This window comes from Engraulis encrasicolus, chromosome 8 (assembly GCF_034702125.1).
Source record: "Engraulis encrasicolus isolate BLACKSEA-1 chromosome 8, IST_EnEncr_1.0, whole genome shotgun sequence".
NCBI classification, from domain to species: Eukaryota; Metazoa; Chordata; class Actinopteri; order Clupeiformes; family Engraulidae; genus Engraulis; species Engraulis encrasicolus.
Genome location: NC_085864.1, coordinates 35,256,021 through 35,276,586, shown reverse-complemented (window position 1 = coordinate 35,276,586; position 20,566 = coordinate 35,256,021). Strand labels below are relative to the sequence as shown.

The following is a 20,566-nucleotide window of genomic DNA, read 5'->3' as shown; positions in this document are numbered from 1 at the left end:
CATCAGGCAGGCGTTACAGGGCTCTGGGTACAAAAACAAACAGGCTAAAAGACAGTTTTTATCCAAAAGCAATCTACACACTTAATTTTGCACAGCTGACTTTTTAAAATCTTAATTATTTTTATACAGTATATATATAGGTTCTTTGTTGATTTTTAAGCACCGTGAGCATCTGCACTTTACCAATTTCGTTGTACCTGTACAATGACAATAAAGTTTCATTCATTCATTCATTCATTCATTCATTCATTCATTCATTCATTCATATATAAAAAAAACAGTGTTACTTCCTATCTTGGACATGATTTCACCAGCTTAAATGGAGGGTGTATTCCTTGTCATGTTTTGCAATGTTTTCCTTTCTGTAGTGCTTACAGCGTGACAGGTCTTGACCAAAAGCCTGCCATTTTATCACCTGCTAGTCCTTATGATGGAGTTAAACTATTAAAACATGGTAGAGAATGCAATTTGTCCTTACTATGTGGCAGTAATTAAAGATATCCCTTCAAAATACCATGAGTGGCTTTTCATAATGTTTAAACCCCATTTATATCATTCAGCACTGTATTTACTCTACAGATGAATGAGAACAACTTAACCACTGCACCCCCATGCCATCATGGAGTCTGACTTCTGAAGTTAGCACTAACACAAGCTGGATTGTCCTTTTTCACTGTAGCACAGGATGTGCAAGACTATTATTTTCAAAAAGAATTGACTTCTGCAACTTCTGTAAGTAAAGGACAGTTTCCTATGTCTTCTGGGTCTATTTCAAGTGAGCTCGGGTGTAGAATGTTAAACCCCTCTATCATTTGCACACATTAAGCATTCTTAATATGGTCAATTTTGAATAGATGTAATTCTTGGAGTGCTAGAGTGAGACTACAGCGGATATATATTTCATGATGTCATGAACCTATACAATGATTTTAATGACAAAAATATGTCTTATATACACTCAATCATGGTAAATGAAAGGAAATCCAAAAATGTTTGTAATAACTATGGTAATTATTCCCTCTGCATCGTTAATTCTGAGTGGCTCAGCCTGTCTGTGATGGTCTTATACCTGGACACTCATATTGTCCCTCAGTACAATTCATTTTGTAATGTTCTTCTTTGTTGTTTTATCTTATTTGGATGTTTATTACATCTCAGTACAGAGTACATATGTCCCCCAAAACAATATTTTTTTCTCTGTCTTTTCACTATTCTCCATCTAATGGATGGTTTGAATGTTTTGAAAATTATAGCATTTTGATTTTATTCACAGTTTACCAAACGTCCCAACTTCACCGGAGTTGGGGTTTGTAAATATAGGCATGTATGCACAACACAAATACTGTACCTTTTATTACTATTTCAATCGTCCTGTGTGGCACTTTAATATCTTCTCGTCTTACTGTGTCGATGTCTTCGGATATGTGCATGTCATCGCATGGGAATAAGAAAGGTAATTTCAAGTCTTTGTTTGACTAGTGCATGTTAAGAAATTCACAATGAACTAGACTTTACTACTTACTCCCTAATTATTAGACCGGCAGCTGCCCAATAGCTAAGCACATACAGTGTAGTTCTTTTTCTTAATTGCCGTTATTAGAACATTTGATTGTCACATTCCACTGGTTTGAATTGCTTGGAGAAGGTCGGTAGACCGAAACGTTGCAGTAAACCATGCAAATGTGAACAGTGTGCAGAAGCTTTCTTTGCTTTAACATTCCACTGGTCTACCATTTGCACATTACCAAAAATATAGAGCACTGCACTAGTAGTTTTGGAAGAAAATAATATGTTGACGCATTGTTTTTTCCATTTAATGATGAAAGAGTCTGTACAACTTGTCAAAAACATGAATGTGTGCATGAAAAGAAAGAAATACCAGACACACTGAAATGCAGTAAAGAAGCAGCTGTATTTGACTATAAAGGCAATTCTAATCCAGTGTCTCTACGCAATTTTCTTTATATTTCAGTGTAAAAAGCCTATAATGTATTGAAAAAAAGAAAAATAAAGGTAACAGGAAAACCCCAAAATAACAATCTCTTAAAAGAAAAAAATTAAACAGAAAAGAAAATCATCCAAAAATATCCCCATTCACCAATCAGTTCAATTAAAATAGAAACATCTTCTCAATTCATCTAACAATTTCCCTCAAAAACAAAATATATATATATACCTTATATATATATATTTATTATATGCATTTTCCAAGGCAGTTTGTCCTGGCCACGAGACAGACAGATCCATGGCCAAATGTGGTGTTCATATCATAATATATCGTCACAAAAAACATACCTCAATGATGGATAGAATATGAAGGACAGATGGGGACGAGTGTAATGAGTGGAGAGAGAGCGAGAGAGAGAGAGAGAAAGAGAGAGAGAGAGAGAGGGAGAGAGGGAGGTGGTGATGTGGATGACAATGCAATGGTGCTCACAGAGCAAATGTGTGTACAGATACACTTCTCACTGCTGTCCTGACTCTCAATCCGCAAGAGATACGGGGAAAAGGTGCGATCAAGGTGTGTACAGTACGTGCTTGCTTGCATTCATACACACGTCTGTGTGAGTGTGTGAGTGTGTGTGTGAGTGTGTGTGTGCGTGTGTGTGCGTGTGTGTGGCTGGCAGCGTTCAGATGTGTGACATGGTTTTGGGTTGGGGTTGAGGTGGTCACTGTGCAAAGTTCTGTCCCAAAGAGAGGTCTGACTTAAAAGATGTCCATCGCCATTCCCTTTTCTCAACACACTCTGCCCTGTCAAGAAGGTGATTTACATGCTTACAATGCTCTACGCTCTACAATATCCTTTTTTTCCCACTTTCAAAACAGCCTTTGAAGGATACCCACAGAGGAAGAGAGAAGAGAAGAAACCTTGTGGCCTTTGTGGAGAATGTCACAAAATAAACACCATCACACTGAAAAGGCTCATTGAGAGAGAGAGAGAGAGAGAGCGCGAGCGAGAGACAGAGAGCGAGCGAGAGAGTGTGTGTCAGGGAGGAGCAGTGTTGTGATGTGATCTGTGGGCCAGGATCACATGCCAGACCTTTGCCACAAGGCGGCACACTCAGAGGGCAGAGAATGCCGAAGTCACAGCCGGCAGCAACTAGGAAGCTCGAGGCAAACACACACACACACACACACACACACGCATGCACGCACACACACACACACACACACACACGCATGCACGCACACACACAACCACACACACACACACACACACACACGCCAGCACGGGGTGATTATTACAGTAACTGGTATGAATGACTGATATGATACACGAGTCGCGAGAATCCCTGAATGCCTTTCGGTCTCCCATGAGACCTGGTCGGAAGTGGTGGAGGGAAAGGTGTGGAATGGAGAATGGAGAAACACGCCCCCTGCTGATTGGAGCCGGTATTACTAGAGACAGGACACAGGAGAATTAAAAAAAAAATGGGAGGGAGAGAGAGAGAGAGAGAGAGAGAGAGAGAGAGAGAGAGAGAGAGAGAGAGAGAGAGAGAGAGAGAGAGAGAGAGAGAGAGAGAGAGAGAGAGAGAGAGAGAGAGAGAGAGAGAGAGAGAGAGAACTGTGTGTTTTCTCAGCAGTGGTTCTTAATAATAGGTGCACAGGTTGAGCAGAGCGAAAGGGGTGGGAGAGGGGGGGGGAGAGGGACAAAACAATAAATGGTTGGATAGATAGATAGATGGAGGAAGAGAGTTCGATAAGCAAGTTCTGGCGGCTCATCATGTTTGGGTAGTACATTACCTATTCCTTTGCTAAAGTGAAGTTATTGATGGGAGCTTCCCTGGGTATTTAACATATTTGCATGTGTAGGTGTATGCGAATGAGAACTGTGTGTGTGTGTGTGTGTGTGTGTGTGTGTGTGTGTGTGTGTGTGTGTGTGTGTGTGTGTGTGTAAAAGTCTGTGAGACTCGGAATATATGCAAGTAAGAGAGAAGGAATCCCTGGGCTACGCAAGACGGCGAGAGAGGAGTCCCTCCTCCCCCTTTTCCACTCAAGACAAGAGCAGTTGGCTGTGCTGTGCAGTCGGACTATGTGGACCCCCTCTTCTGGAGTTCCTGAACGAATGCTGTGACGACAGGGGAAAGATGGATGAACAAGTTTAGTAAGCTGCGCCTACACAATACGCACACGATACATATACAGTGCTATCAGTGGTGTCAAAAGTAAAAGCAGAAATACATTGTTGGTGTAAGTACAACACGGGTATTAGATAGTTGTTACACCAGTGCCCCTAGATCAGTAGTTCTCAACCTTTTTTGAACAAACGCCCCCTTGACCTCATCACAAGGCTCCCAACGCCCCCCTTGACCTCACCATAAGCCTGACAACGCCCCCCTTAGTATGAAAAAATCAAATGGACTAATGTCCCCTCAATGGCAACTAAGCACCGGCCCCTCCCAGCTGTATCCTTCTCAACTCCCCCCTAGAGCTCCCCAACGCCCCCCGGGGGACTGTACCGCCCCCGTTGAGAAACACTACCCTAGATGGACTGTGTTGTTATTGAAAAACCTACTGCCATAAATGTCATCTAACTAGCTCTGAACCAGCTGATCCTAAGACAGCGATGCTATTCTACAGTAACTGTAGATCTTTTACTCTGAAGTCACCCGTGATGGAAGAAGGAAACTGTAGCATCTTTTTTTAAATAACTTCTATTACTTTTGACACCTCTGTGTAATATAACATTGTATATAGAAAATCCAGTATCAGTATGGCACTTGCAGAAATCATGTGGTTGATGAGCATTTTGGCATAAGGAACAGACCATGGGCATGCAGCTCCATGTGTGGGGGGCTTAGCACACTGCACCACAGTACCCCCATCAAACCCATAATTCATGTATATTTTGTAGGGCAGCACAATTAATAGAAAAGAATTGAAAAGCGTGATAAAATTGTGAAATCGAAGTCGTGATCGTGGCAATAGTGATCTACCTTTGAGAGCGTCCTTGAAGCCAGAACATACGGACAGGCTGGTGTTTCTGGCCAGAAATCTGTCCACCTAAGTTTCATGCTATTGCCTTTACATAATTATATTACATATATGAAGAGTTCAGATGCAAAACCCCCTAAGTGCCTTTTCAGAAAATAATCTTAATTCATTTTTATTTAATACAAAGCTATCAAAATTGCATACTTTTTTATTTTATTTATGTAATATAACTATTTATATGTATTACCAAGTATATGAATGTAAACCAAACCAACAACGGTGTTCTCTAAACATATAGAAGTGCAGGTCTTCTGAAATGGAGTTAGGGGGTTTTGCATCTGAACTCTTCATATGCCTTTACATATATTATTTTATTTTGCTTATCCCGTATATAATTCATTCTTGGTTATATTTCATCTTGATATAATTTTCAAAAAATCGTGATTATGATTTTTTTCCATAATCGTGCAGCCCTAATATTTTGTGTGTAGTTAATAATGCTAACAGTACGAGTACTTCAGGTAGGAGTGGCGCTTACCATTAATGATCTCCTCCTTTACTTTCTGCAGTTCCTTTCGCACCTCTTCCAGCAACTCCTGCACGCACACGCACACGCACACGCACACACACGTAAGTTCATGTTCACACATGCCTGTAGGCTCAAAAACTAGACGAGAAAAGTTAGTAATGTGATCTGCTTCCTTGATGACAATCTTACACGGTCGGCAGGGTTCAAGATCCACTCAGTCGTATAAACTAGAGAGCTGCTCACGGCTCTGATAAGAATAGGGTTCATTAGCGCCAAGCTGAGATGGAAACAGATAATCACCTGTTTCAGTTTTTCCATGTCGGTCTCATCACCACCGTCTGACGACTCATTTGTGTTGTTCGTGGCCTTCATTCTGAGAAAACAAAACGAGTAAAAAGAAAAGAGAGAAAGAAAGAAAGACAATGAAATAAATTTCATTTTCCAAATGGATGGAAGACGTCCCAACAATTTTGAATCCGGCAGAGCACGGCTGCCAAACATTCCTCCATTTGGCACGGCAACAGTCCATTGTCATGGCAACAGCCCAGCCCCATCACCATGGCAATGCCAAAAGCATTCAGAGAGCACCAAAGGATTTCACCGTTCACCACCCCCCATCTACCAAAAACATCTCCTCACTTGGCTGCAGTATGCCCGTGTGTGTGTGTGTGTGTGTGTGTGTGTGTGTGTGTGTGTGTGTGTGTGTGTGTGTGTGTGTGTGTGTGTGTGTGTGTGTGTGTGTGTGTGTGTGTGTGTGTGTCAGGGCTTGACATTTTTCACTTGCTGGCCATTGTGGCTAATGGTTTTCCCATGTCACCAGCCATTCTGCTATTCTACTAACCACAAACTTGATATTGTTGTTTTTTTTTAAAAAAAAATCTTTATCACAACACTGCACATCTATCTCAGAAGACGAGGTGCTTAAGAAAGAATATGAGTGCACCGCTTTCTACATGGAAATAAATCAAACAAATAGAAACACAGTAACTGAGCTTATTCTTGAACTTAAATACCAACAATGGATACACAAGTGGAAAAGTGCAGAATATACTTGTAGTCGGCTATTCTGATATGTCATACCCACTGACGTACTCAATACAGTGTCAGGTGTACCATAGAATAAGCTATCTGCCAAATTGGCTTGTGACACTGAAATTATTACCAGCCACAGCCAAGTTTTACCAGCATTTCGCCAGTTGGCAGGTGCAAGTGTCAAGCCCAGGTGTGTACNTGTGTCTACCTGTGTGTGTGTGTGTGTGTGTGTGTGTGTGTGTGTGTGTGTGTGTGTGTGTGTGTGTGTGTGTGTGTGTGTGTGTGTGTGTGTGTGTGTGTGTGTGTGTGTGTGTGTGTGTGTGTGTGTGTGTGTGTGTGTGCATTTTCAGTGAGAAGGTCTCATCAATCATAAGCATTAAACACCTCATGCCATTCACCAGACACCATTCATGGACATCATTCAAGGCCTAAGTATGTTTACATGCATTTGGAGCTTGCAGCTGCAGGTTTGCAGTGTTTCTGGGAAGGATAAGGGAAAACTGGTTAAAGAATGAAGACATGATCCCAAGACACAGACATGGGTGTTACTCAATCCCACACCAATCCACTACCACCACCACCAATACAGCAAACCACCACCACTTGGTTAGAACACATGGAAGCAACCCTCCTCTTTGTGATGGAAATCTTTCAATATGAGCGGTAAAATCTTCAAAACCCAAACCCATCACACATTTTTGGACAGGTCAAATGCCATGGCAATTGGCACATCTGTAGCCAATCGATTAATTGTAAGTTAGGTTATTAGCTGTTGTTCCAACAACATGTATAGCTGACAAAACTTCTAGGAAGCACTGTATCTGAAGTAATAAAATTGTGTGTGTGTGTGTGTGTGTGTGTGTAACCAAGCCAGCGCAGGGTTAGAAACGTTGCAAGCGCAGTCTGTGTGGGGGGGTGGGGTGGTCTATACCTGGACGCGCTGCTGGAGGAGATGGAATCTGCATTCCATGAGGGCGTCCTGTGCAACATACATATGATACACTTTGCTTGGGACGTGTGGCAACGCAAGAGGAAAATATGGACAACATGCACATGTGGAGCCCCTCAGGGCTCTAAATTAACACCAGCCAACAGTCAAAATGCTGGTGAAAATTCAGTTTGGCTGGTAGAAAAGACCAACTCACTAGCCAGTTTGACCCATTAGTGAGTGTGTGTTTGGCTAGTAAGATTAACTTCTACTAGCCATTTTGGCTGGTTAGTTTAGAGCCCTGGTGGCCCCTGTCGGTGTGCTAAAACCTGTTAGTGGTTCCTGTTGTAGAATACACTGGACATTTAAGATCGTGATGCCCCCTGGCCTGGGCCATGTTGTATAGTATGGGTGGGGAACCTATGCATGTCTCAAGGGCTGTTTATGGCATTTGAGGCTCCAGACATAATTTTAATGTTATGCAGTTTCACAGGAAATATAACGTTTTATAAAGAAATGTTAGAAATTACATTTGCACTACAATTTATTTTATATTTCCAGGGGACCCAGTGAAGGTGGGGTCTGTTGTAAAGGTGGCCACCTTCAATATAGGCCTAAAGTGCAGTGGGGAATCCTGGTTTGTGTTCATAGTACGGCCCTTGGAGGACTTTTTAAATGTGAAGTGGCCCCTCGAATGAAAACTGTTTTCAACCCCTGTTGTAAAGCAACAATGGTAAAACTTCAGGCTTTGTGTTATAACCTTGAAAATATGTCTATGAAGACTTTTCTTCATCCAGGTCATGTCATCCAAGACTGAAGAATGAAGACTTTTTCTTGGAGTCTGATTTCAATTATCTTTGATACCATAATATCAGAGATTCTAGGAGTATTATCCACTCTTTTTGATAATATCTTTAAACACCACACACACCACATTATACCAGTCTGCACACTTAAATGATGTGTTAATAAACACTGTTAATAGAATACACTCACAGTTACACAAATACAGACACACAAGTCCTCCTCATATACAGGGGTGATAGTGAAAAAAAATCCTGAGCTTGAACTTTTTCCTCTGCTCTAACGACGACGACAAGATACTGCATAGTGGCGTAACATAGGCCTATTTTGACACATTATTCAAACATTTAATAGCCTGTGTATGACCATTATTCAAGCCTGATAGTAGAAGAAAACCCTGAACCTGTAACACTTCCTGAGATAAGAATAACCTAATGGCTAATTATTATCAATGTTTTTATTTTTGCAAACTCTGTCAAGCCTGAAATCAGGCATGGAGCCTGAATACTATCAGCCCTGCATATACCCTTTCACTCATCCACAGAGACACTTCAAATGGCCATACCTGGGCATGGTAGCAGATTTCTCCCAAGGTCTTCTCACGGGTTCTGTATCGCACAAATGCCAAAAGTTAAATTGGGCTCTTTACAGTACAGATGCATAAGCTCATAACATCTATTTTGCAGTGCATGCACTGTATGTATAGGTCTGTACCAGGGCTTGACATTAACTGTTCTGCTCACGGGTCTGCATTTAAATTTAATATGATTGATTAACAAGGGCCAAACAACAGAATATATTCTGTAAATAAATAACAATATAATGGCTAGTAAAGCTAAAATCATTATCTGCCACAGCTGATTTTTACCCACAGATTCTGGCTCGTAGGCAGGTGTCAATGTCAAACTCTGATCTGTAAGTATTGCATGTGTCTACTCAGTAATATTGCCAGTATATTAGGCACTACTCTACTTACCACTGGGAGTCTGTGATTCAGAGTCATCCTTTGGATTTAATGGCAATGATGAATGGTTCGGTGAAATAGGACACATAGCAGAGACAAAAGACAAGGGCAATGAGCATCAATAAACATAGAAAGAAAGTCTTAAAATGGTAAGAATAATAAAAAAACATTATTGTCAGTCAAGATGGTAACAGCAATGGTAATTTCACAAACATAAAAGGGACTAAAAGAAGTACAGTGGAAAAATATTTTAAGGTCTTTGAATTTTTTCCCCTTTCGCCTAGCATTTTTTAAGACCAGTTAGGTGAATACTGAATAAATACCAACAGCACACCGCTCACACTTCACTATGGCACAGTGGTAAAAAACCCCAGTCCTGACCAGTATCAGGAAATTTTAAGTTGACGGGTAGACGGGCAGTTTTCCCAGGCCCGGAATTGGGTCCCCATTACATTGTTTCTATTGGGTGGGGGGGCCCTTTCAGATGAATTTGTCCTGGGCCCGGCCAAAGCTGCCCGTGTCCCTGATTGTTACACACTTAACGCTTACATTGCGGGCCTCATCTTGTTTTGCAGGGGCATTCTCTCCCTTGTCTGCTGCTTTTCGCCTGAAAAACGAGAAAAAGAGACGCATTTTAAAGGGTTATTACTACTGCTCATGCAGGTCCTGGTTGACATTACAGATTACGCTCATTCTGGCTCACATCTGACCACCACTCTCATCATGCTATCCACGTTCTACACAGCATCTGATAATCCAGATTGTGCTTTTTTTCCTTTTTTTTAAAAAACAGATTTGCCTACTCCCAAAAGGCACACTGGAAACTCCCCAAATACCCATAATATAAATGAAGACAGACGCACACATGGACACACTATTTTTGTAAAATCAGGAGCACTCTAGGAATTTGGACCTTTGACAGATTTGTTTCAGGAAGGTCTCACTGAGGTACGTCTTCCTACAGCGATTCCGGGCCAAGAATGGAAGCAAATTAAAAGACAAGACAAACTACCTAGTAAAGACAATAAACCGAAAAACGTCTTGCAGCAAGCAAGCAAGTACACCTAAGTCAATGAAACAGATTCAGTCTACAGTCTAGACAATTCAAGAGTCAGCTACTGTCTACTAGTGATGGGCCAATGAAGCTTTGTTGAAGCTCTGAACCATTTAGGCACATTGCTTCAAAAATTGGGTTAGTACTTGAAGCTTCAGTAACAGGGCCCTCTCCTGGTGAAAAGCCATGTTTGCAATTAAACGGGCTCAATTCGATAAGATGAGATGTTGTGCCCTCATCATCTGCGACATTACCCCCAATATTGGACTGAGTTCATACTTTTGCACACTAACTTCCAGACATTTGACATTTTGGGCTACTGATGAGGCAGTTGAGGTAGGCGACATTACAAAGGCTACGATGCCACATTTAGGCTATTTATTTAGGCTATTCATTAGGCTATTTTTTGGGCGATCAGAATAAAGTGTTGCTGGCCATTAATGTCTTCTCCTTATTGTGTTCATAACGTATGATGATGTTGTCTACTTGTCTATCAAGTGGGACTTGTAGGCCTAATGACAGTCAATAAAATATCTATTCTCTCGACTGCAACCTGGCAGACGGCTCTGCAACAGGCCAAACACATTTGCGCGCGCCTGCTGGTTCGTGTGGCAGCGCGAAACACTGCAGCTACTTTCGGAAAACTGAACCAGTTTACTGTTTCATACGTCATATATCACGTGGTTTTTCCGTACTGAAGCAAACTTCGGAACAGTGGTTTAATGGTTTTCGCAGTTGATGGTTTGAAACACGTTCCGGCGCGCTTGTGCCAGACTACCATCACTACTGTCTACAGTTTTCAGAGTTGAGAGGTCAGTGTGTCAAGTTCATTGAGATGCCAGGTTGTTGTGTCATATGCCCACCTCCGTGCCAATATGGCGCTCATCTCGCCCATCAGGCCTCCACCCCCGCTGGGCATCGAGGCACTGCTTCTGCTGGCATCAGGCTTGGCAGCACCACCAGCACCTCCGCCGCCACCTCCACCACCGCCATCATCCTGAGGGGGGCAGCAGAGAGAGATGAATAAACCGTCGCAGCAGTATGGCCAAGCACAGCCCTACAGTAGTACTGTGTGAGTGCTCTCACCATCCCTTCTGTTTCCAAATCTCATGAGTGACTGTGCCGAGATTTAAAAAACAATATTACAGTAACATTGAGTGCTTTACCTCAACATAAATAGAGTGACCTGTAAAAAATTGTCAATTTCCCCCTCTTCTCTGTCAATGCATGCATTTTCAACCCAGCTGATTGTATGTGGCTTATAATTCGCTGACATTTGGAAAAACCACGATAATGGCCTTTAAAGCACAGCAGTTTTTTATGAGCTTAGTGAAGTCCATCAATTACTTAAACCTAATACTGACATAGTTTGAAAAGACCATCTCATAGAAACAGACATATTTAGAAAATTCAGACATTTACTCACAATATGTAGTTGACCGCACATAAAAATATGACTTTCACATATGACTCATCATATACACATTAAAGTAATATTGGTGGCTAGTACACTGATAATTAACTGATGACACCGATATTGGTATATAATACAAATGATGAGTCAACATTGCTGCGATTTAATTTTGAAGTCTTCTTGTGGGCTCTCCATAATATCTCTGACTTTGAGGACATTCTAAGAAATAAATACAAGATTTTATATTTTAATGTACATGGACGGCAGTGACCATAAATTTACTATGATGGGTCGAATTTAGCATCTGCACGTCGCAGCAGAGCTGAGTCATTTTTCATGTCCCTCGGCTACAATCTCTCTGGGTTTGGATTCCCGTTAAATATTTCAATCACATCTTCTACTTCGCAAACGCGCTATCTTTTACCGCACTCTATCCAGCTATCCATCTTCACATCTCTGTCCATCCTGTTTTCTCCTTCACTTCCATCCATCCCTCCCTCCCTCATTAATGTGTGACCATGTGTATATACTACATGGACAGCGTGCTTCTATTGTATTCCATTCAATGTTTTTGTGATTGATCTGCAAGGATTCTTCCACCCTACATTTCTGGATTCGTACCTTGGCAACGCTGAAATCAAGTGCTGATAGAACACTGGTTGCATTTGACTGTCAGTCAAAAGAATTCTAACTGTCAATCAAAATCAACTAACAATGCTCATTTAAACAATTTTAATAGCCCTCTAAATAAAAGGTCACCCCAAAAAAAATATTTTGCTTGTTTGAAATGGACGGCAAAGTATTGTTTGTATAGTGTCAAATTTCCCATAGGGATGAATGGGAAATGGCAATTTTCTTGAGCCTTTTCTAATCCCACCCCACACCATTGCCTCACTTTAGAATAGAATTTACAACCTCCCCTCTATTCAGTGTCAATGTGTGTAAAGGGCCGTACACACACGGCGCTACTAGTTACTCGCTCAGCGAATGAAGTCAATAGAATGTCAACGTGTTCCAGCGAGACGAGCAGGCGAGTACTGTACAAGCGATGCGATGTGGGCGGATGCCGAGTTGAAAATATTTTAACTTCGAGCGAGGCGAGTAACCAATTGGAATGCAGACTTCGATACTTCTCTCCTGTACATTGGTAGTTAAAGGCGTGGGAACTTTCAGCGAACGTTCCGTGAGAGAGTGGCGAGTAGGCGAGCAAGCGAGAAGCTAGTAATGTGTGTGTGCGCAGCTTAACACATGTAACGAGGGGTATGAGTGTGTGTATATGTGTGCGCGTTTGTACCTTGGGCACTTTGCGGAGTTTGGCTCCAGCCAGGGCTGCTGCGAGACCTCCTCCTCCCAATCCGCCACCTCCTCCACCTCCCCCGGAGGGCGGCAGTGGCGGGGCGGGAGGAGGCCCACCACCTGAGGGGGCGGGAGGAGGTGGAGGGCCAGGTGGGGGTGGAGGGCCAGGTGGGGGTGGAGGAGCCGGGGGTGGCGGGGGACCTCCAGGAGCCATTGGAGGGGCAGGGGGAACTGCCGAGGGGAGAGGAATAATGGACACATTAGGAGGATCAACAGGTAAATGCATTTTTTTGCCCCACGTTATGTCAATAGGCTGTAACAAAATAGAGTGGAAAAAGGACTTCTTTAAAACGTCTTTGTAACACTAACTTAAATATTCTATGCCAATTCGATGTTCATGTACCCACTTTACTTTGCCATCCAAGGACAGTTTTGTAAGTCAAACGGTTAAGCTAAATGGATAGGCAAAGATGTTCATTGATCAATAGCAAATAGAACAAAAGAACAAAATCATTGAAAAAGCTTCTGCACTCTAATAACAAACTTTTTTTTCAGACCCTGAGTCCAGATAAGAATATACAGTTACATAAAAAGACATACACCATACACAATCCCACCCAATTGCAAACATTTGTTCATGACATTGAAAACAATTAATCGTGGGAGGGGTGAGCTCCATTGATGTTTTGATTCATAGGTGTGCCCTCCTCTCTTCGCTGATTAGCCGGTTGTCTGATAACAAGACTAAACCACTCTCAGAACACCTGGCCCAGGCGTAATGTGAAACATCTGACAAGACCAGGCTGGTCCATCGGCTGAATAGTAGAGTACTACATAGTTATTACATTACACTTAGCTGATGCTTTTATCCAAAGCGACCTAAAGATATTACAGTATATTGCTAACAGTCCCTGGAGCAACGTGGGGTTAGGTACCTTGCTCAAGGGCACTTAAAGGGACACTGTGCAGGAAATGGTCAAAAAAGGTACTACTACTATGCTGCTTATTGAAATTGGGCTGCCTATTGCCAAATCTTTACATGAAAGTTTACTAAGTATTAAACAATATTTTCTAGTATGGCCAAAGTACAGTCATTTTTGTAGCTAAAAATGGCTATTTTTGGAAATTCAAAATGGCGGACCATGGAGAAGATCCCCCTTTTCATGTATGAAAAGTGCAATTTTTCCAGTCATAATGAATACTTAGAATTTGATGCTGGTGTTAAGTATTCATGAAAAATGCAACTTTAGTGAATGGGCAGCATGAATTCTGGAAATGAACAACTAAAAATATCTCACACAGTGTCCCTTTAAAAATATAAAACATTTCTCGATTAATTTTTAAAATTACATATCAGTATTTCATATGGTTATGATGTTTGTTTAAACAATATTTAAAAATAAACATCGCTTTACATTACATTCAGCTGACATTCTTACAGAGGCCAATTCTTCTTTGCCTTCAGGGTACAGCCCTGAATGGAGGTGTAGGGAGACGTAAGGGGCGGGATGCCAACCTGCAACCCTGTGATCTACAGTCCAACTCCCTAACAATTACAACACGGCTCCCGACGTGAAAGTAAAGCATAGTATTGTATTTCTCTACAGAAGATATTGCTTTGTTGTTGCCGTGTCAGATTTGTGGCAAGAAATAGTTGCCTGGTTCTCACCAGACCTGTGTGTGAACGTGCGTGTGTGTGTGCGCGTGCGCGTGCGTGCGTGTGGCTCTGGAGTACCCTGGTGAAGCTACAAACACACACGGAGGTCTGAAACAATTCAGGAAGGCTCCACGTCTTGAGCCAGACAATTGACAGCATTTATTGTTTCAATATCAATGGCAGCTTACACTGAGGAGACACAGAAACTATATACTGAATCTTTAGAAATTAACAGAAAACATTTTTGAAGGAATTTGTTGGTGGCGAAGATAGGCAGAATGATGGATAAAGCCATGCCTTCTAAAGGCGGAGCCAACGTGTGCTCTCCCAGACTAACTGCACAAATACACCTAGCGCGACAAGAGCGAGGCGATCAACGGAAGTAATTGACTTTGTATTGAGTCGCGCGACAAAAGCAATTCTGGAGACTAGAGGCGATTCGCACGCCGAGAGCGACAGTTTGAAGTTCAACTTTCTATGACGCGGTTCGGCGACCAGCTGCGACAGCCAATGACTGTATAGAGGTCAGTGACCACAGCCAATGGGAATGTTTGAATGCTTTGCCTTCTGCTTGTAACGGACATACTGTAGTTGCTTCAATCGCTCTTGCTGCACAGAAGCTATTCTCTGTCGCTTCAATCGCGTCGCGCTAGGTGTATTTGTGCGGTTAGTAGTGGAGCTCACAAACCTGCGCGGAACTACACAGGTCGGGCAAGGGCCAGGCAAAAGAAATAATTTATAATCTTATCTTTTGGATATACCTGATCCCAACCTTGTCTAATGGAAAACCAAACATGGCAAGTAGAGGCATGCCAAGCTGAAGCATGATGTGGTCATGAACGCCACCTGAACAGTAGTCTGGAAAAACATCCTGCCATGTACGGTGACGCAAGAGGTGTGGCAACACCTCAGTCGAGAGGTGTGTGTGTGTGTGCATGCGTGTGCATGTGTATGTGTATGTGTCAGTGTGCGTGTGTCAGTGTGTATGTGTATATGTTTGAGCGTGTGTGTTGTGCATGTGCGTGTCTGTGTGCGTGTGCGTCATACTGTACCTGCCGCGGCTTGTCGTTCTCTCTCCAGCCTCTCTCTTTCTTGTCGTTCTCTCTCCTGTCTCTCCCTCTCCTGTCTTTCCCTCTCCTGCTGCTCCAGTCTCTGCTGTTCCAACCTAGATGAAATGAGAGAAAGAAATACTTAATCAAACTTAAAAATACACTTAGAAACACATCATCACCAGTTATAACAGATGGAAGGCCTCCTTAGTGTTCCAGTCATCATAATCCATGCCCAGCTAAAGTTGTCATTCTTTTTCAGGGAAAAAAAGTCACAACTAGAGGAAGATTCTTTACAATTACATTGACAGAGAAGATCCTACCCACTTGAAAGCCAACCAGAAATCAGGTGAAAAGGCAGGAAATCACCCCAAAAGACTTTTGATTGAACTACAAAATTGAGAGCTCAGTGGAGTAGAGAAAAAACAAGAAGCGCCCAGCTAAGTCTTCTGTCTGTCTGGAGCACTGACTGTGCGCCAGGTGGACGAGTCACTGTTATATACACTCATTGGTCTGGAGAGTTTCACTGACGATGAGTCACATTCCCAAGCTCCGTCATTTTAAAAAGTTTAGAGCTTTGCCGTTCCCTTCTTGAATTCCATCCAAACAAATTCCTTTTTAAGTCAGGCATGTTGTTTGGACGGCACACTAACACATATGTAGTTTAGTAGCCAACGTGTGTCGAGTGCCTACGCTGGGGACGTGTTGCGTATGCCACCGACTATGTAGGCCAGTGTCAAGCGATTTGCCGAGAGGTCCACACAGACTGTATTTTCTCCCCCCTGGTGCCATTCGGCCGATTAGTGCAAGCGTGTGCGCACACACAGACACACACATAGCCACACACATGGACACACACACACACACACACCCTTCATTAGCCTCGGGGACTGAATGAACTTCCACATCTGGCCTGTGAAAGGTTAATCCTACACGACTGATATTCCAACACCGGAGGTGACTCGGTGACGTATCCCTGCCGTGCACACACACACACCTAGCGCCATCCCCCCTACACACACACACACACGCGCACACGCGCACACGCGCACACACACGCGCACACACACACACAAACTGCCAAGCCCCCCACGCCCACCTCCCACACCCCCCCACACACACGTACCCACACACACAAACCGCCTCTACCTATGTTTATTATTCTCAGACACCAAGCATTTACATTTATGGACCACTTGATGAACAGCTGTGTCAGCCAATCCCCAAGCTGCCCCTGGATGTACTTAAATTGACCCTGAGCCAATAGGATTAAGCGAGCAAAGCAAAGCTGGAGGAGGAGGAGGAGGAGTAAGTAAGGCAACAACATGACATGTCTATGGGGAGCGGTTGAACAAGAGAGAGGGATTGAAGGGATGGATGGAGGATGTAAAGAGATAAGAGAGGAGGAGAGAAGCAACGGAGGGAGGGGAAGAGAAGAGAGGGAGAGAGGGAATCAACGGTGGGAGAGGAAGAGAGAAGAGGAGAGGAGGAGAGAAGCAACGGAGGAAGGGAATCACAGAGGGAGGGGAAGAGAAGAGAGGGAGAGAGGGAATCAACAGAGGGAGGGGAAGAGAGAAGAGGAGATGAGGAAAGACGTGAGGGAGGGAGGGAATCAATGGAGGGAGGGAAAGAGAGAGGAGGAGAGAAGTGAGGGAGGGAGGGAAAGAGAGGAGAGGAGGAAAGAAGTGAGGGAGGAAGGGAATCACAGAGGGAGGGAAAGAGAGAGGAGGAGAGAAGTGAGGGAGGGAGGGAAAGAGAGTAGAGGACAAAAGAAGTGAGGGAGGAAGGGAATCACAGAGGGAGGGGAAGAGAAGAGAGGGAGAGAGGGAATCAACGAAGTGAGGGAGGGAGGGAAAGAGAGGAGAGGAGGAAAGAAGAGAGGGAGGGAGGGAATGATGGAGGAGGGAGGGGGCAGGGGGATAAAGGGTGGTTTATGCCTCGAGATCAGCGTCACTGCATCATGATGCAGTGAGCCGCGCAGTTAACGTAGTGAAGCCCCCCCATCACGCAGGTACTCTGGGGCACCTCCCCAAAATTGTGTCTCGACGCAGGGAGCGACGGCGTGAAAGGGCGAAAATAGGTCTCTGATTGGTCCTCTCGACCAGCCTGCTCTGTCCTCGAGTCGAGAACAAGCGCTACTTCCTTGTTCTAACCTTCGTCGGTCTACGGACTGTGAGCTCTTCATTAAATAAGTTGCCCGTGCTTTGTTGTTTGATTTATTTAGTACACGAACCAACGACAACACATGCGCTTGCAAGTTACGACGCTGAAGTTATTTGGACAGTTGAACAGTGGTTCCGAGGTCGAGGAAACATTCCGCTTCGTCCTCGACAAATGAGCCACTTCTTTGTTCCAAACTACTACTGTGGCTGCCAGTGCGATCAAACATGCACGTGATATAAAGATTTAATGTTTCATTTTCATTCTCGTCGAGTCTGTGATGCTAAAAAACAACCGACACGTCTAGTTTACTCTTTGTATTGAAGGCAGTTTCAGCGTGGAATGACATCGCGCAGACCGTGCTTCAAAACAGGGCATAAACAAGAATTAACTGCATCATGGCTGCGTCAAGCTCACTCTGTGGCACAAGTAGGAAGCATAACTGAGCCTTAAGGGTATAAGCACTGACTCCTGCCTGTGCCCTATGACCCTGGAGGCTGCCAGAGGGCTCAAGACAGCACGGCTAATGCCACCAAATCCCTTAAGAGTGCTTTAAGGCACCACACTGCAGGCTGGGTGGCTGGTGGTGTGTGTGTGTGTGTGTACCTTTGCCACCCTACATACAGTAGCGCCTGTGTGTGTGTGTGTGTGTGTGTGTGTGTGTGTGTGTGTGTGTGTGTGTGTGTGTGTGTGTGTGTGTGTGTGTGTGTGTGTGTGTGCGTGCGTGAGTATGTGCAGATATGTGTGTGTTTCTGCAGGCATATACGTGTGTGTAAAATTTCTACAAGACTATAGTAGCTGTAGCAGAAAGATGCAGTGTGTGCGAGAAATAGAGAAAGAGAGAGGGGGGGAGGGAGCGAGGGAGGGAGAGAGACAGAGAGAGAGACAGAGAGAGAGACAGAGAGAGAGACAGAGAGAGAGACAGAGAGAGAGACAGACAGACAGACAGACAGACAGACAGAGAGACAGACAGACAGACAGACAGAGTGCATTTATGAGGTTGAAAGGCCAACAGAGCTAGCAGTGAAAGTCTCAACACCTTTGCTCAACACCTTTGCTTAATCCCTCTCAGGGTTGCCAGATGAGGCTGATAATTTCCAGCCCAAAAAATGCTCAAAACCCGCCTAGAGGCACAAAATCCTGCCCAATTCTGTTGATTTCTATGGCAAAAATTGGGCGGGTTTTTCTGCTAAATGCCATTTTTACCCGCACACGGCTATCCTAAGCAGCCCAATTGGGCGGGAAACGGCCCAATCTGGCAACACTGGTGCCTCTAATCCAACCCACTCCTCTTTATTAACCGCATGTCAGTACAAAACACCAACAAGTAATAATCACCTCCCCATATTAAGCCATCATTTCCTCCTTCCTCTCCCCCCGTGAAATACGAGCACTTGGTACGTACCTCCTCTGCTGTTCAATCTCCTCTTGGGATGGTCCATTTGACACTGGACGGGGGAGTATAGAATGACCTGAATTACATTAAAGAAATAAATACAATACAACAAGAATACAATAATAAACATGTGGTATATTCTCCATTCGATTTTTATTCACAGAGCATGAGTGTCTGCACCGTTTCCACATATTTTGAACAAAACTGCAAATGTGTGTGTGTGTGTGTGTGTGTGTGTGTGTGTGTGTGTGTGTGTGTGTGTGTGTGTGTGTGTGTGTGTGTGTGTGTGAATAACTGAGACAGAGAAAGACAGACAGAGAGAAGTTGCTGCCATGACCTTGAGCACCTCCGGTGTGTGTGTGTGTGTGTGTGTGTGTGTGTGTGTGTGTGTGTGTGTGTGTGTGTGTGTGTGTGTGTGTGTGTATGCGTGTGTGCGTGTGTGTGTGTGTGTGTGTGCGTGCTCAACATACCTGCATCTGCCATGGCACTGAGTACCTCCAGGGCATGCATTATGTGCGTGCGTGCGTGCGTGTGTATGTGTATACGTGTATACGTGTGTGTGTACGTGTGTGTGTTCGTTTATGGTGTCCATACTCAACCTACCTGCGTCTGCCATGGCGTTGGGCACCTCCAGGGCATGGATTATGTCTTTGTGTGTATATACAGTATGTACGTGTGTCTATGGGTGTGTACAATATACTGTATGTGTGTCTATGTGTCAACCTACCACCTGCGTCTGCCATGGCATTGAGCACCTCCAGGGCGTGCATCATGCCGTTGGCGAAGAGCGCAGCGTCCTCCTTGCTGCCAAAGTTCAGGCCCCACACCTGTCTGTTGTCCCGCCACTGGTGGAAGTTGGGGGTGGCCTGGTTGTACTTCAGACCTTTCACGATCGGACAGTTTATCACCACCTGCACAGAGGCAACACATTACATTACATTAAATTACATTACATTAGGCACTCGTTTTTTTTAAATAAAATAAGGGCTTTTTTGCCTTTATTTATTTTTTATTTTTTTAAAGATGTTTTTATGGGCTTTTTGGGCCTTTGTTTCGGACAGGACAGTGAAGGTGCGACAGGAAGCGAGTGTGGAGAAAGACGGGGTAGGGTTGGGAAATTACCCCGTCCAGACTCGAACCTGGATCCCCATGGGCATGCAAGCCCAAGTGTGGGGGGCTTAGCACTTTTTGCCTTAATTTTTTCACAGGACAGTGGAGGAGACAGGAAATTAGTGGGGAGAGAGAAATGGGGACGGATCTGCAAATGACCCGGGCAGAAATCGAACTCGGGTCGCTGGCAACCCAGTGTCCTACTGTTAGGCCACGGCAGGGCTGGGCACTCGTTCTT

At 43.9% G+C, this 20,566-nt stretch overlaps 1 protein-coding gene across 5 annotated transcripts in view; it reads right to left on the bottom strand.

Moving 5' to 3' along the window:
• Positions 1–1,792: 1,792 nt before the first annotated feature.
• The window catches only part of vaspb (vasodilator stimulated phosphoprotein b), a 55,197-nt gene continuing 36,423 nt past the window's right edge, over positions 1,793–20,566 (bottom strand). Inside the window, exons 3-14 of one of the 5 annotated variants that reach the window (XM_063205527.1) lie at positions 19,946–20,129; positions 19,228–19,294; positions 15,666–15,778; positions 12,955–13,187; positions 11,110–11,243; positions 9,742–9,799; positions 9,205–9,232; positions 8,794–8,836; positions 7,428–7,475; positions 5,765–5,837; positions 5,474–5,531; positions 1,793–4,069 (exon numbers count right to left, since the gene is read on the bottom strand). In XM_063205527.1, coding sequence (XP_063061597.1) covers positions 4,032–4,069; positions 5,474–5,531; positions 5,765–5,837; positions 7,428–7,475; positions 8,794–8,836; positions 9,205–9,232; positions 9,742–9,799; positions 11,110–11,243; positions 12,955–13,187; positions 15,666–15,778; positions 19,228–19,294; positions 19,946–20,129 — 1,077 coding nt within the window. In that variant the 3' untranslated portion in view covers positions 1,793–4,031. The remainder of the gene's footprint in view (positions 4,070–5,473; positions 5,532–5,764; positions 5,838–7,427; positions 7,476–8,793; positions 8,837–9,204; positions 9,233–9,741; positions 9,800–11,109; positions 11,244–12,954; positions 13,188–15,665; positions 15,779–19,227; positions 19,295–19,945; positions 20,130–20,566) is intronic. The other 4 variants (XM_063205529.1, XM_063205528.1, XM_063205530.1 and 1 more) reach the window with 4 other exon arrangements.